General features: G+C 33.4%; 1 protein-coding gene across 1 annotated transcript in view; it reads right to left on the bottom strand.

Moving 5' to 3' along the window:
• LOC114329580 (alpha-amylase) overlaps positions 1-17,046 on the bottom strand; it is a 412,355-nt gene that overhangs the window by 335,864 nt on the left and 59,445 nt on the right. The window contains exons 6-8 of the mRNA XM_028278736.2: positions 10,496-10,858; positions 6,342-6,524; positions 4,071-4,253 (exon numbers count right to left, since the gene is read on the bottom strand). Coding sequence (XP_028134537.2) covers positions 4,071-4,253; positions 6,342-6,524; positions 10,496-10,858 — 729 coding nt within the window. The remainder of the gene's footprint in view (positions 1-4,070; positions 4,254-6,341; positions 6,525-10,495; positions 10,859-17,046) is intronic.

Genomic DNA, 17,046 nt, shown 5'->3' with positions numbered 1-17,046 from the left:
CGTAAGCAATTTACGTATATTGGTGACAAATGTACCCAAAATTCACGTAATTAACAGTCGGTCTGTTTGCTGGGAAGAATCGAAAAAATCAATGTTTTTCGATATACTCATTTACTATTCACTCAATTTTTGCCGTAGAAAATATTTTTTCAAACCAAGTTCTTGGGAATTAAATCACCTACAATATCATATTTAAGTATTTTTTCGTATCTCTGTTGCACTCTTTCTATTCTGAAGAGAATGGCATTTTTTACCAAACTACAAAAATTCGTTATTCGCTTTTAACATCAGTTTTTTTTTAAATTAATCATTCTAGGCCATTAAAACTTTTAGAATCCATTAATAATACATAAAGAAGAATGAATAAGGCAAATGACTAAAAACACCGCTAACTTACATTATTATGCTTCCAATTGAAATTCTCCTTTTTTTTTTTCAAAAAAATATACTGATTTTTTAACCGTAACTTTTTTATTTTTTATTTTAGAAAATTTTTTAAAAAATAATTATGTAGGTTTTACAAGATCTATAAGGCCATTAATATTAAATCGTTTTATAATCCTCAGTCGCAAAAAGAGGTGACTTTGAAAGGGTTGGTAAAGGTGATTTTTGCATGTTATTACAAGTTTGAATTGTCACTAGCTCACTCAATTTTTACCGCAGAAAAACTTTTTGCAAACCAGATTCTTGATGAGCTCCAATTTCATATGTAAATATTTTTTTGTATCTCTGATGCTAATATTTTTATTCTGAAGAAAAGGCCATTTTTCAAAACTACAAAATTTCGTTATTCGTTTTAAAACTCCATTGTTTTTAAAGCTAATCATTCTAACCCGGTTAAACTTCTAGACCCTATTAATAATATATAAATAAACAAGACCAAAAAATAAGGTCAATGAATAATTTTAAGTAGGGTAGTGGTTAGGGGGCTGCTTCCAATTATTTTTTCGCAGAAAAAAAAGAGACTGACATTCTTTTCATTATAAGTCACTTCATTTTTGAGCTAAAGATTTTTTTTATTTCTGGAGATAGATATTTTTAAATGCTTTAGATTAGTTTAAATGCATAGATAGTTTTCGCGTCTTTTGACTTTGAAACTACAATATTTAGCATTTGACGAAGAAACTTTTGGATTATTAGCAGAAATCTATTATTAGATAATAAATATTAAAGACATTGATTTTTTCGATATAAAAGTAACACTTTCGATAGCGAATAAATCGAAACTGTTAATTTTATGAAAAAAATGTATAGGACATTTTTTGCTTATAATGAATGTATTTACCAACTTTTGCAGTCAAAATATAATAAATAGTTTCCACCCCCGAGATGGGGTGGCAACCACCCCCATGATAAAAGCGCCTTTCATCAAAATCATATCAGATTCATAAGGATCAAAATCATATAGATTTTGACTCTTGGACTATCCACTACTTATGCTCAAATTTTCAAGCAAATCGATCCATTCTGTAAAAATTGCGAGGTTTTGTCATATTTTAAGCTTCATTACTTGGACTAAAACTGTTTAAACAATTTTTTTTAAACAAATTGCATCCATTTTCTATGGTTTTTTGGATCATTTACAAAAAAAGGCCTCTTGTCATTTTTTATTAAGCGATTTAAAATCTGAAAAAATGCGAAAATAGAGTATTTTTGAGACTTGGAAACTCATGTCTGGAATGTCTGTCATATCTATGTAAATTATTATATTTGAGGTTGTCAACTCTTTTACCTAGACTGAAGTTTAAACATTCAATTTTAAGATCCTGATGAATAATCGGGATTAATTCCCGCTCTTTTTAAATTGTGAATTATGCAGATCCACCTGACTTTTAAGCCGCCGCACCGCGCCACGCGCCACGCGTCACACTATATGGTGTGCCCGTATCGTACTTATACATATCGTACGAACTGATGCGAAAAATTCCCAACAAATTCATGGCTTTTATTAAAATTTTCTAATTTATTAGTAACATATTATTTATTTATTTTATTAACTATTGCCAATGTACTAATTAAATGTACCCATTATATAGTACAGAGGCACCATATAGTGCGACTCGCGGCGGCCAAAAAGTCGAGTGAACGCACATAATTACCAATGAAAAAACAACGGTGAAGTTGAAATATGCCCGGATTATTCTTCAGAATCTTGAAACTGAATTTTCACACTTCAATTTAGGCATTTGGTAATCTCAAAAATTATAATTTACATAGGAGTTTTCAAGTCTCGAAAATGCGTATTTTCGCATTTTTTAAATTTTAACTTCTTTATAACTCGAAATCTACCAACTTTTGAAAAACTAAAACGAAACCTTTGTTGTTTAAATGGCCCAAAAATCCTAAAAATATATAGTCCGCAGCAAAAAGGTGATCTTTTGAATTTATTTTAAAAAAATGCTTAAACAATTTCTGTCCGAAAATTTCACCTGGCACCCTTCTGACTTGTTTAAAGAGGACATTTTTGAACTCAAATCTGCAAAGAAACCGAATAAGAAATTTTTTATACGGAACTGGCATTACCACATGATCTAGACGAAAAGTCTCGATAACGTTGTATATATAGTAGGAATTTTGGAAACATTACAGTTATTTTTTGTTCCAAATGGGATTCTATATAATGAATGAATACAATAAATAGTATTTACCATTTATACAGGGTGTCCCGAAAAGAATGGTCATAAATTATACCACACATTCTGGGGTCAAAAATAGTTCGGTTGAACTTAACTTACCTTAGTACAAATGTACTCATAAAAAAAGTTACAGCCCTTTGAAGTTATAAAATGAAAATCGATTTTTTTCAATATGTCGAAAACTCTCAAAGATTTTTTATTGAAAACTGGCATGTATCATTTTTATGACAGGCCCACCTTAAAACCAAATTATAGTGAAATTTTTCCACCCCATAAAAAATTTATGGGGATTTTGTTCCCTTGAACCCCCCCAAACTTTTGTGTACGTTCCAATTAATTCATTATTGTGGTACCATTAGTTGAACACAACGTATTTAAAACTTTTTTGCCTCTTAATATTTTTACGATAAGCCAGTTTTTATCGAGATGCGGCTACTTTTTTACTATATTTACATAAAAAATTTATGGGGGTTTTGTTCCTTTAAACCCCCCAAATGTTTGTGTACGTTCCAATTAAACTATTATTGTGGTACCATTAGTTAAATACAGTGTTTTTAAAACTTTTTTGTCTCTTAGTCTTTTTTTGATAAGTCAACTTTTATCGAGATGTGGCTTCTTTTTCAAAATATACCAAAAAATTTAAGTTATAAATAAATTTTCAGATTATTAACAGGTGTCTATAATCATACTTAACCATATACAAATAGGTGGTGGATTCGACAAATATTCAAAATATCTCGATAAACACTGCCTTATGAAAAAAGTACTAAGAGGCAAAAAAGTTTTAAAAATATTGTGTTTAACTAATGGTGCCACAATAATAATTTAAATTATACGTACATAAAAGTTTAGGGAACAAGTTAAGGGAACAAAACCCCCATAAAATTTTTATGGGGTACACAAATTTCACTATAATTTTTTTTGAAGATGCTGCTACCATAAAGATTCCTCATGTCCATTTTCAATAAAAAACCTCTAGAAGTTTTCGATATATTAAAAAAAATCGATTTTCATTTTGTAACTTTAAAGGGCTGTAACTTTTTTTGTGTGCACTATTGTATATAGGTAAGTGAGGTTTAATCAACCTATTTTTGACCCCAGAATCTGTGGTATAATTTATGACCAATCTTTTCGGGACACCCTGTATATTAATAATTATAGTTCTGTTTGATTAAGATACATACATTTTATTATTACATATAATCATATTGTCTTCCTGACTATTTTTATCGGCTTAAGTCAAAACTGCTCTGCAAGATCTCGCGAGGCCATTTTTGGTGGGAGACCATGGACTAGAGGCTGTCTACAGGCTTGCCTACAGCTAGCCACGCTACTGTTGAAAATAATGTGAAGTAGAAAAGGAATTTCTACTTCAAATATTTTTTTTCCGATATTTAGTACTTACCGAAAGTAATATTTAGTATTAAAACTTACCACCAACATGTATGGCCAACATGTAGTCTTCTCCATCTGCATCCAAATAAATGTCAGCTTTACCTTCTTCGTCCACAACAACTACCTTTCCTGTGCATTCACCATCAACTAGATCTCCAGAAATTATATCACAGTATGTACCAGGTAGTAAAGAAGTTTGTAGGAGTTCGTTAATATCCCCTTCTAAAAAAATAGTTCAAATGCTGTATCTAGTGGAGAAAGAAATGGAATACTGAGTGTGCTTTATAACCATTACTGCATCAAAGTTAGCTGAAGCACAACTGGCTAATCATACAATATGATTCGTTCTGCTACTATTTAGCTCTTAATTTCGCGGGGCAGCATCATTGTACCCAGATAATTCATGATACAGGAGAGAAAGTGTTGCCTTAAGCGATGTAGAAGAGAGCTGGCGAACTCTGGGGGATTATAATGTAAGGGCACACTGCCGTACCTGCAGGTCCGTAACTACCATTGTGGCAACCGGGGCAGTGCCCCGGGGCCCCCAAACAAAAGAGGCCCCGCAGGGCCTCTCGTTTGGTTGACCGTGCATATATTTTAACGAAGAAAATAAAAATATGTATTTTAAACCGGTTCCAACGAAAAACGAAATATTTTTAAATGACACAATTTTAAAAGACCTATAGGGCACCCTGGACCGCAACATACAGTTTTAATTTTTCACTGGGGAAATTAGTCTTTTCGACTAAAATGAAATTGTAACAGAACAGGGGCCACTGAGGCTTGAGCTAAGCTGGGTCCCCGAGACTTTAACAAAAAAATTTAAATTATTACTTAGGAAATTAGTTATTTCGGCGTAATAAAACCTAAAATGCCATTGGAAGAGGGGGCCCGGGCTAAGCTGGGGACCCCGATACCATTCGTAAAGATATAAAGATGTCCAGGATACAACAAGTCCGGGAAGGAATACCTCAAGGGAATATTTAATCGCCCATTCCATATAACATTTTTGTTTCAGATTTGCCAAAAGATGTAAAAACATTTTCTAAAAAATTTGTAACTTTGTAACATCGGTTTCTATGGGTGTCTCTTTAGAAACTTCAGTCATGGAATGCATTAAATGCGTTTTCAAGGGGTTAAATAACAACATTTTTCCCGCCCCTCTTCCTCTGGGGGTAAACCCCCCAGCAAGGGGCCCCATAATGGAAGATTCACAGACCCCCCGGTAGAACATCGTACTTACGGCTCTGCGTACCTGACAGTTGTTTGTTCCAACTTGTGGAAACAAATATGGAAGACGAGATAAAAAGAACAAAAGAAATCAGGACTCAGAAGGAAAATATCAGAGACGGGACCCCAGTTACGAATTCTGTATCTTCTCCAAATACTCAGCTAGATGGTTTTCCAGGAGGAACACACTCTGCTTCAAATATAAAAAACACCTCTCTAGTGCTCACTACAGGAGGATGAAGAGAGACAAGAAATGTTTTTATCTGTTGGGATATGGACCATAGCAAATTCACATAAAATCCAAGAAAAATAGAAAAATCAGGATAGTACCATAACTTTCTGCAACGAATAGTTGCTAAAACTAAAACAAAGGAACTCTAACGGGCAAACTAGATCGTATAGCAATGTTACAAAAGTATTCAGGAGAACGGTGTCACACAGACACCATCCTGATACTCAACTACATCAGTTTCAAGAAAATCTGATCATAAATAAACTGGAACGAGCAGAGGATAAGGCTCCTATCAGAAATCAAAATCAATTTTTACAGTTCCATAAAACATTATTTAGGGCAGCGATCCTGTGGGTAAACTGTGTAGCTATTATATAAAAAGCACTAATGAGATGGCGAGGACTATGGAGGGCTCGTGGGAGGAAATTTCTTAAAAGTTGTCGATATCAATAATATGCTCAGGCGCCCCATGGTCCTCACCCACGTACATGAGAAAAAACTGATCCAACAATTATTAGGACATATCTAAAAAGGAAAAAAGACTGATTGTTGAAAGATACTAGTCTACACCATCGACGAAATCTCCTACAAAGCATTGAGGACTGTTCATTTTGAAGAGTGTTACAAACTTGAAAAGGAATCCTTCAAAAGCACCAGAGGCCTCAATGGCCACAATCACAGTAATGCAGGCGTACCTGCGGCATAGCAAGGAAGCTTCGGCAGAACTTTTGCTCTGAGAAGTTTCAATGTATCTTGATACAAGAGCCGGAATTTATAAATGCAAAATAAGAGGCCTACGGGATATTGATATAGAGCTAATACCTATATAGCTGATCTTATGAACCTACCTGTAGTCATTGCTATGAAACCTTTATTCTCTCGTCCAAAAGCTATCTGGTTCTCTCCATTGTCCCACCAATTAGTAATCCTTGTACCCAAGCACACATTTCTGAACCTGACCATATTGTAAATCTGATGCCACCTGTGTTCACAGACCCATCCATTGGTGCATGATCCATCTGGATTGAATCCTGGAGATTAGAATTACATCTTGTTGTACTAGAAATTAACAGAATTTTCTAATAATGATATATTTAGAAAATAGCACATTAAAAGAAAATGTAAAAAATACCACTTTTGAGGATTAAAAGATTGTTCCCAGAAGAATGTGACCAAGAAATAAATGTCTGATTGTGAATCAATCATGTGACAATATTGTATCTCCTATACAGGGTGACGCAAATAAAGGGCCTATTAGAAATATCTCGAGAACTAAAGGTAACAGAATCATGAAAATTTGAATTAAGGGGTTTTGAAGAGTCATCTATTTAATGAAAATATTTTCATCTATTTGCTACTTCCGGTTATACCGGAAGTTGCTTATAACTTCGTTTTTTTTAATGGGACACCCTATATATTTTTACATTTTTGGATTCTCTTCGATGTCTTTTTTCTTAAAATATAAGGTTTTGTAATGTTATACAAGGTATTTTAAAAGACAATTATGTACGTTTTTTTATTAATTTCGTAGCAAAATTCACACCCTGTAGAATTGTAGTAGTTTGACATCTAAAACTCTACTTACGTTCAAATTATTTTTAATATAGTCTACTATTGTCAAGAATCATTAGTATAGCTAAATTTTTAATTTTAGTATACAGGGTTGGGTGAAACTCGGGATAAATTTGGAGTTTTTTCTGAGTTTTCTTAAATGGAACACCCTGTATTTTATTATTGTAGATAAATGATATTTCATGGTACTTTTTTATTTCCTAAGCATTCCCTATATCTAACTGCTTTAACTTGTGCTTAATTGTTAATCGCACCAACAATCTTAACTACGTAGGTATTTTGATAGCTAAACCATTATTGGTATTTTTAAGGATCAGTCTGGATTAATATGTATTTATTTCTGAAAAATTATTTGTGATTAAATTTTTTCACGGCCAACCTAATAAAATTTTACGTATTTTTTGTTGCAAATAATGTTTATTTTGAATCACCAATAACTCACAAATTAAAGCAATTAGGTATAGGGAATACTTATAAAATAAAAAAGTACCATGAAATATCATTTCATTACAATACTAAATTACAGGGTGTTCCATTTAAGAAAACTCATAAAATTTTCATTCCGAGTTTTGTATATGTCACCAACCCTGTGTACTAAAATTTCAAAATTAGCTATACTAATGATTCTTAACAATAGTAGACTATATTCAAAATCACTTGAACGTAAGCTGAGTTTTTAATGTCAAACTATTACAATTCTACAGGGTGTGAATGTTGCTGCGAAATTAATAAAAAAACGTAAATATCTTTTAAAATACCCTGTATAATATAACAAATCCTCATATTTTAAGAAAGAAGATATTGAGAAGAATCCAAAAATGAAAAACATACAGGGTGTCCCATTAACCTTCGGATGACCAAGCGGGGGAAATTGTGACCCCAGCGTATGTTTTTCTTTAATAAATTCAAAAGTATTTTCAATTTTTAACTCATTATTTTTTTATTTGACTTTAATATCATTCTAGATATCCCCATATTTTGAAATAGAAAAAATTCCCTATATTTTACGAATAAAAAATATATTCTGAAGTTGATGTTTAGTAAAATACCGTTATGTGCAATTCCAAGTAGTTTTACGCTAATGACGTCGACTTTGCAAAGTAACCAGACACTTACTCAACATACACACTACACATGGCACTAATACTCATGTTGTGACTGGCTGAATGCCATAAAGTCCATGCCATAAAAAAAATAAAAATTAAAAAAAAAACTTCATTTTTTTGTTAATTGTCATTTTTGACCTGGGGTCATTTTCCCCCCCTTGGTCATCCCTGTAACAAAAAAAGGTTGGTCATCGGAAGGTTAAAAAAAAACGAAGTTATAAGGTATAACCGGAAGTTGCAAAGAGATGAAAATATTTTCATTTAATAGATCATCCTTCAAAACTCCTTCATTTCAATTTTCATGATTCTGTTGCCTTTAGTTCTCGAGATATTTCTAATAGGCCAGTTATCTGCTCCACCGTATACATGATGTTCCTATAGTAGGAATACATGGTACAAACCGACTTTTGCTATATCACATCTACTTTTTATTTCTTCCTGAAGTAACCCTGTGTTTGTTATCATGTTATCAATAATACCAATAGCTCACAACCTCAAACTGGGCAATCGTGGTTATGTGTGGATGGTTGCTATGTGGTCTATCCACTATCATGATCTTTGATCTATTTTGAAAAATGGGTGACAAAATTAAAGTAGCATATTCCAATTTGGTTAATATAGCTATTTTCCTAACTCGTGCGGAAAGTGATACTTTCACGCACGAGACTGCCGTTGACCCGAACGACGCTATAGCGGAGTTCGGGCAAAGAGTCGAGTGCGGGGAAGACACTTTCCGCATGAGTTAGGAACAATATTTATTCTAGGGCCGTACTTTTGGAAAAAAGTCACAACAAATAGAGTTATATCAATTTTTATTTAGGAGAGAAAATACACAATTTAATTCTTTGACAAGGTTGTCAAAACCAAACTTTCAATATAGTTGGTTACCATGACTACGATATTGGTTTCCATGGCGACGGCGACGATTCAAAACCACTGTTATTGTCTACTGATTTGACTTTTAAATATTATGTCAAAATAATTCTATTTCAACAAATTATCAGTAGTAATTGCACAAGAGCTCTAAAATTATCGAATTTTTCCCGAGTGACACTTTGACAGTATTAATCTCACGACCCGAAGGGGAGTGAAATTATGTCAAAGTGTCACGAGAGGAAAAATTCGATAATAATTTTAGAGATCGAGTTCAATTTGTTGCGATTATTTCGTGAAAAAAACTGTTCAAAACCAAAATTTTATTGTAATTTATTTATGTAAGTACAAATTAATACAATTAAACACACAGTTGTTATAAATATTTGACGGTTGAAAGTCATTACTTTTATAATTTTCAAAACATTAATTGTCATTAATGTCACCGAATGTATTTTTTCGTAGCAACGAAGGGCATCTGACGTAATATACTTGACGACGGGATATTATCAAAAATTATCGGGTATAATATCACAAGAGAATGAGAATAAATTGAAAATAATGCGACAGTTTTTCGAAAATTTGTTGTCTGGCAATAGACACGAGAGCCTGCAGGGCTCGAGTGGGTATTGCCTAATGACAACAAATTTGAGTAAAAATGAAGCATTATTTTCTTATTTATTCTCACTGTCGTGTGATATTCGTGAGATTATTTTTTATACGTATATTATGGATACCTATTTTCTTAAATGTGACAGTTGTCAAAACTAGGAAACTGGTTGCCATTAAACAGAAACAATCTACTTAAAAAAAATTATATCGGTAATTTTCTACAGTAGATAATTCTCAGTATAATTTTAATCTGATTGGACAGAATTAAACACGTGATCAAATATCTTACTATACGATTGGAAGTTAAAATCATTAAAAAATAATCAGTTTAATTTTTATTTCTGTAGTTTTTTATTGGTCAGAATCTCCTATGAATGAAATAATCGCGTTAATTTCATTAAAACATGAACAAAATAAGATAAATTTGAAATAAACTAGTAAGTAATATCTAAAGATTAGTTTATTGCATGTATTACAATATATTATAATGCCATATTACAAGGTATTCTACTTTCCCGCACGCCGTGCGGAAACATTTACTTTCACGCACGCTGTGCGGGAAACTGCAACTTTCGGAAACGAAATGCGTGCGGGAAAGAGCCTGTTTAAGCACGGCCGTAGAAAAATAATTAAATTCGATCACCTCACATTTTTTATAGAATGAGTGTGTTCTATTTAAAAATATTCAAAACAATTATATTTTTAAACATCTGACACCATTTGACAAACGAATTAAGTGATGAATGTAATTTGGTGCAATGTTTGATACTAAATATTTTACAATACCTATCCTATAGTTTTAAATCAACGGTAAGAAATAAATACATAATACAACTTACCTGGTGAAGCAATGTCATCATTTTCATCCGTAGGCGGCCCTTGATCATGATTTTCAAATAAAAAGCTAGACATCAGTCTAGGGGTGAAAAACGGATGTGCCAACATAAAAGAATTTGCAGCTCTATACAATTTGGGTTTCTTAAAAGAAAGAATTCTAGTATCTTCTAACCTCTGGTTATCATGATTGTCTATGAAAACAACACCATCCTGCGGTTTTACTAAGTACCAAGATGGCGACCCCCAATCTTTGAGAATGTAAAGTGGTTGGTGTCCTTGGATAATATTTCCTAGCTGAACTCCAAAGTTGAATTCTAGCACATCTCCCATATCTGTGTACTCGAATTTAGAAATAGCTTCTCCTCCTAAAATATACAGTATGGTGTAAATGAAAGGAATAAATTCGTTATTTCGTAAACCGGCGACTCCGTGGAAAAATCCCAAAACAGGTCGATTTTTATTTTTAAATTATGATATTTTGGCGTATATGTCACACTAGTGACGTCATCCATCTGGGCTTGATGACGTACTCGATGATTTTTTTTTAAATGAGAATAGGGGTCGTGTGCTAGCTCATTTGAAAGCTTATTTAATTCTTATTCAGTAATATAAACATTTATAAAATTGGTTATACAGAGTGTCCATAAAACTTTTTTAAATTAAATTATGTGACAATATAAGAAGAATGTATGTAATTTCTTTAATTCAAAATACATTTCACTGCTGTCAGAAATCTTAAAAAAATGTTTATTTCGCAAATAAACATTGCTTTTCGCTTAAATTAAATGTTCAAACCAGCTCCCGCCAGCCACCTGCCTCTTAGAAGTTTGAACATTTAATTTAAGCGAAAAGCAATGTGTGTTTGTGAAATAAACATTTTTTTATGATCTCTGATAGCGGTAAAATGTATTTTGAATTAAAGAAATTACGTACATTCCTCTATTTTTTGTATAATAATCTAACTTAAAAAAAATGTATGGACACCGTGTATAACTAATTATATAAATGTTTATATTACTGAATAGAGAATTAAATAGGCTTTCAAACGAGCTAGCATACGACCCCTATTCTTATTTAAAAAAAATAATTGATTACGTCATTACGCCCAGATGGATGACGTCACTAGTGTGACATATATGCCAAAATATCGTAATTTAAATATAAAAATCGACCCATTTTGGGATTTTTTTTAAGTTGCCGGGTTTACGAAATAACGAATTTATTCCTTTCATTACATTGATTATTAAAATTGTGTTATATATTTAACTGATCAAAGAAAAATGTATATTAGAAAAGAAACAAATAATGGAGTGGAGAGTAAAACAACTAGGGAAAAAACTGACCTAAGTATATTATTATAATACAAAAAAAAGAGTGTTATATATATATATATATATATATATATATATATATATAAGAGTCCCCTTTACTTGTAGTTGTTAAGTACAAGCAAAGGGAAGGAAAATAAACTATAAACTATACTAAACTAAATTATATCAATTACTATGAGGTTTCAGATGATGGCACCAACTATGAGTTTTCTACTCAAGTCAGCAACTCATATCATCTGCGAACAAACTATGGGAAACACCTCTAGGCAAAAGTGAAATATCTCCCGCAATTAAAGAAAAAATTGCTGTCAAACGACAATTACGGAAACAATGGCAACAGGCAAGGACTGGTGAAAACAAGAAGAAACTTAACAAAGTAAGCAAAGAATTGAAAAAACAAATTCAAGAAGAGCTAAACCAATGCATGCAAGACTATCTGGAAAGTCTTACACCTACAGAAGCAACGGAATACTCATTACGGAAAGCAACAAGAAAACTAAAAACGCAAAACTACCAAATCCGCCCATCAAAAACTTATAAATACTATTAGTAAAAACTAATAATACATGGACTAGAAGTAATAAAGGAAAAGCTGATGTCTTCGCGGAACAACTACAAAATTTATTTAAACTATTTCCTTTTGAGATATATACAGCAAAAGAAAAAGAGATAATGGACTATCTATATGACCCATTTCAAATGGAATTGCATATACATAAATTTGCTGTAAAAGCAGTCAAACACATTGTACAACATGAAATAAACATAAAAGAGGCACCTGGATTCGATCTCCAATTTTTAACGGTCTCGGCAAAATCCACTTTTTACATTCCAAAACTTTATTTTTTAGTAGCATGCTGCCATTTGATAAATTTCTCCTAGTTTTCTGTACAAATAATAAATGTTAGTTCATAGGTATGGTATGTCTCTTGTGACAGCTTCCATGAGTCCATTCCGTCCTAAGAGGCCGGGAATGTGTCTGCTTTTCCCTTAGAGCCAGAGAAGATCAGGCACAGATGGAGTCACAGTTTCAGTCCAAAAGTCTAAAATTTTATAAGCAAGACATATTTTCGGCTTTGGTAAATTGAGTCCATAACACCTTGAAGGTATATATGGATGGTTCGCCAAAATAAGCGGCATATTGTGTAACTCGCGTTTTTCTTAAGTTCTTTACATACTGTGTTTCAAATTATGTTGCCAAAGTTAAGTCATACAATAGATGAATGTACGCCACTTAACATTAGTTTTAAAAAAAGTATTTTTACAAGCATTTTATGCAATTTTAATGTCAAAATATCAACTCCGAGGCTGTAACCCACCTTGTTTTTTGATCTGTTTTATAGTATTACACACTGAAAAGTTACAAAAGGGCAGATTATTTTATCAATAATTGATTAAAAACCCAATGTAATTTAAAACTGTCAAATTAATAACTTTCATTTTTAAAATTAAACCATAAAAATCTACTACTAAAAACTGTAACCAACTTTGTGCATCAACACCGAGGCTTCATGAAAATGTATGAAAATTTAGGCCAAACTGCACTATACTGTATGGCAGGCAGCTTGACAAGAGAGGAACGCTTCAGTCTAACCCAAATTGTGGAAGAAAGTGCACGAATATGACATTGTTAAGCGATAGAAAATTTATCAGGGTGTCTTAAGCTAAGCGTATGTTTTTATACAGTCAACACCGAAGCCTTCGTAAAAACTTAATTTTGCTAATTTTTTAAATATGTTTTTCTTTTAAGTATGCCCTATAAAGTTTTTTTGACACCCCATGAATAAAGCAGAATTATTTTTACAATTTGTAGAAAGTAGAATTAAAAATGTATGAAATCATCAACACCGAAGCCATCAACTCCGAAAACCAGTCGTGCCTCGGAGTTGACGATCGTGCCTCGGAGTTGTTGAAAGTATGTGAGTGGTCATTCTTAAACTAAAAAAATACAACTTAAATTTAGTCTGATATTGGAAAAGGGTTACTGGGTAAGCTCTCAAGATCATGCGGTCGGTTTGGTAATATTATCTTCTTTTTATAGAAAATGGCTCGTATACACTGGAGTACAAACGGAAAAATGAAGGCGAAAACCCGCAAAATCGTTAAATAAAGATTTTATGAAAGAAAGTAATATTTTATGCAACTATGCTCATTTCTAAGAATATACCATTTTGGGTAATCTTCTCTAATGTTGTAAAAGAGACATCTGTCTATGTAGGCACATTATGTGAAAACATGAAGCTCATGTGTGGAAGCGGATAACAAATCATTATGTTGCGCAGAAAAGACTGAGAAATGTATAGAAAGGAAATGCCAAGACTGTGTTCAAAAGCAGATTAGATTTTTGAAGTTTAACGGAGAAGACACGGCTACATATTGGAAATTTTGTCAACACGAAGGCCGGTCTAAATCAACTCCGATGCAATTGATATTTTACCTATTTTTCATGTTTTTCTGTAGTAGTTTATATCAAAATGGAAGTGTTTTGTATAGTTTTATTACATACCAATTTTTATTTAATTGTTACGATCATAAATTTCAAGTAACAGAGAATTACGTCAACTCCGAAATCACATTTCCGTTTTTCGGAAAATATTTAAAAATGATCTCTGCTGGTATCATGGGTAAGTTGAATAGCTCATTTTATAAAAAATATTTAAAAATGAACTAATTCTAAAACATGTTTTAAACTAAATTTCTCTACCTCGAAATTGCCGTCTATTTTGGCGAATCACCCATATACGGCGGCTGGGAATACAGACCCACTTTTTCAAAAACATATATATGCAGCGTTGGGACAGAAAGGGTTAACGTACATACAATCGACGGATACCACACTTTTTACGTCATGGGTCATGGGTGGCATTTCTTGTATTGCGCCAAAACATGCAATAGCTCCTAACCAATTCATTCCTCGGCTAAAAACTAAACCCGCACCTGAGGTTTATGGAAGTCAGAGAGCTGTTCAACTAATACATTTCGAAAGGACAAAACCTCAAGGTTACTCAGAAATCAAGATCCGAAGGGAATGTTCACACCAACTGAAACTGTGACTCCATCTGTGCCTGATCTTCTGTGGCTCTAAGAAAAAAGCAGAGACATTCTCGGTATTTTAGGATGGAATGGATTCATGGAAGCTGTGAGAAGAGACATACCATATTCATATTATGAACTAACATTTATTATTTGTACAGAAAACTAGAAGAAATTTATTAAATGACAGCATTCTAATAAAAACTAAAGTTTTGGAATGTAAAAAGTGGGTTTTGCCGAGACCGTTAAAAATTGAAAATTTTCAACTTGCACTTTAGACCGAACTGTTCGTCTGAAAAAAAAGTAAATAGTGATGTTTGTAGATAATTTTAAGTACTTTAATTTCTGTTAACGGAACATTTACTAACAGTTAATAGTTTTCGAGATTTGGGCAAAAAAAGCGGAGGAAAGCTGAATTTTTTTTTATTTTTTCGCGATTTTTTCAATGTTTCGGCAAGAAATTTTGTCCGCAAACCCCATATTCGGATTCAGCAGCCCAAAATCCATATATAATGAAGGAAATCAGAACTACCCCAAAACTTTCCCACTAGGGAGCTCGTAGAGTACAAATTGACTGAATCACAAGTTCGGAAAAAACCTGAGGTCGTCTCCTCTTATGGGCGAATAAGCCTACTTCCAATGTTATCCAAAGTCTTCGAAAAGCTTTGGGCCAATAGGCCCGAAATATTAATAGAATTAAAAAACTGGTTCCAGATTATCAATTTGGATTTCGAAAAAAGCACGGAACAATTTAGCAGCTACACAGATAATTTAACCAAATCTACAGGGATCTGAACGGTAAAAGATATTGCTCAGCAGCCTTCTTAGATATATCACAGGCATTTGACAAAGTGTGGCATAGTGGCCTAAAATTCAAACTGAAAGAACTCTTACCCTATCCCCACTATCTACTACTAAAATCGTACCAATCAGACAGACATTTTGTCGTGAAACAAGGGAGTGAACTTACTGCATTACATCGAAATATTCTGGCATTCCTCAAGATAGCGTCTTGGGACGTATATTGTTCCTCCTTTATACAGATGATCTGCCAAGAACCAGAACCACCACTGTAGCAACATTCGCTGATAACACGGCGATCTTGGCCTCTCACACCGATCCGGCCTCAGCCTCAAAGAACCTTCAGAGAAACCTTGACAAAATCCAGAAAACGAAATCTACACAAGTGACATTCACTTTACGCAGAGAAACAAGTCCACTAGTAAAAATTAACGACTGCAACCTCCAACAAGCTGACGGTGTTAAATATCTTTACGCAAATCTAAATTATCATTGGACAACAAAATACTGTTGTATAAGTCCATTCTCAAACCTATGTGGACCTATGGTATACAACTTTGGGGAACCGCCAGTAACTCCAACATTGACATCCTTCAAAGATTTTAAAACAAGGTGTTGCGAACCATCGTTGATGCACCATTCTACATCTCCCAATAGGGTCATTCTCTTCTTCACGTGCCATCTCCGCGACGGAGGTTGGCAATCATCATGGCTACTCTGATCTTAGATACTGCTGCTCTAAACAGTTCGGTTGATGTGCATCCGTACCATTCCCTCAAGTTACGCAACCACGAAATTCGTCTCCTTTCTACACTTCTCTTGCCCTGGATTTTCCCCTGTATAATCAACTGAAGTATGTTGTATCTCTCATTACGCATAACATGCCCCAGGTACTGAAGCTTTCGTGTCTTGATGGTTTCCAATATTTCCAGTCTTTTGTTGACTCTTCTCATGACTTCGTTGTTTGTTGTATGCTCGGTCCATGATATCTTCAGGATTCTTCTATACACCCACAGTTCAAATGATTCCAACTTTTTAGTAGTCGATGCGTTAAGAGTCCATGCTTCTATCCCGTAAAGCAGAGTCGAGAAAATGTGATTCTACAAGACGTCAAAATGGAATCCATCAAGGAAGTTCGTGCCAGTTGAGTGTTAGTTACAGTGAAAGAGTGTCAGTGCACCCTAACGTAGTTGTCCAACCGTCTAAATATGCCTGGTGACAACGAAGTGCGTAGACTTGGACGCCTGCTGTCTGCCGACCTGTCTACAGGACGCAGATAAGTTTTAGCTTGTAAGGAAATATAAACACCAAGAAGTAATCTCATTCTCAAAAAAAAACATTATATTTAAATTTAGCTAGTTTGTTAAAGGAGATCACTCACTGGAGGG

Source organism: Diabrotica virgifera, chromosome 1 (assembly GCF_917563875.1).
Source record: "Diabrotica virgifera virgifera chromosome 1, PGI_DIABVI_V3a".
NCBI classification, from domain to species: domain Eukaryota; kingdom Metazoa; phylum Arthropoda; class Insecta; order Coleoptera; family Chrysomelidae; genus Diabrotica; species Diabrotica virgifera.
This window is presented reverse-complemented; position numbering and strand designations above follow the sequence as displayed.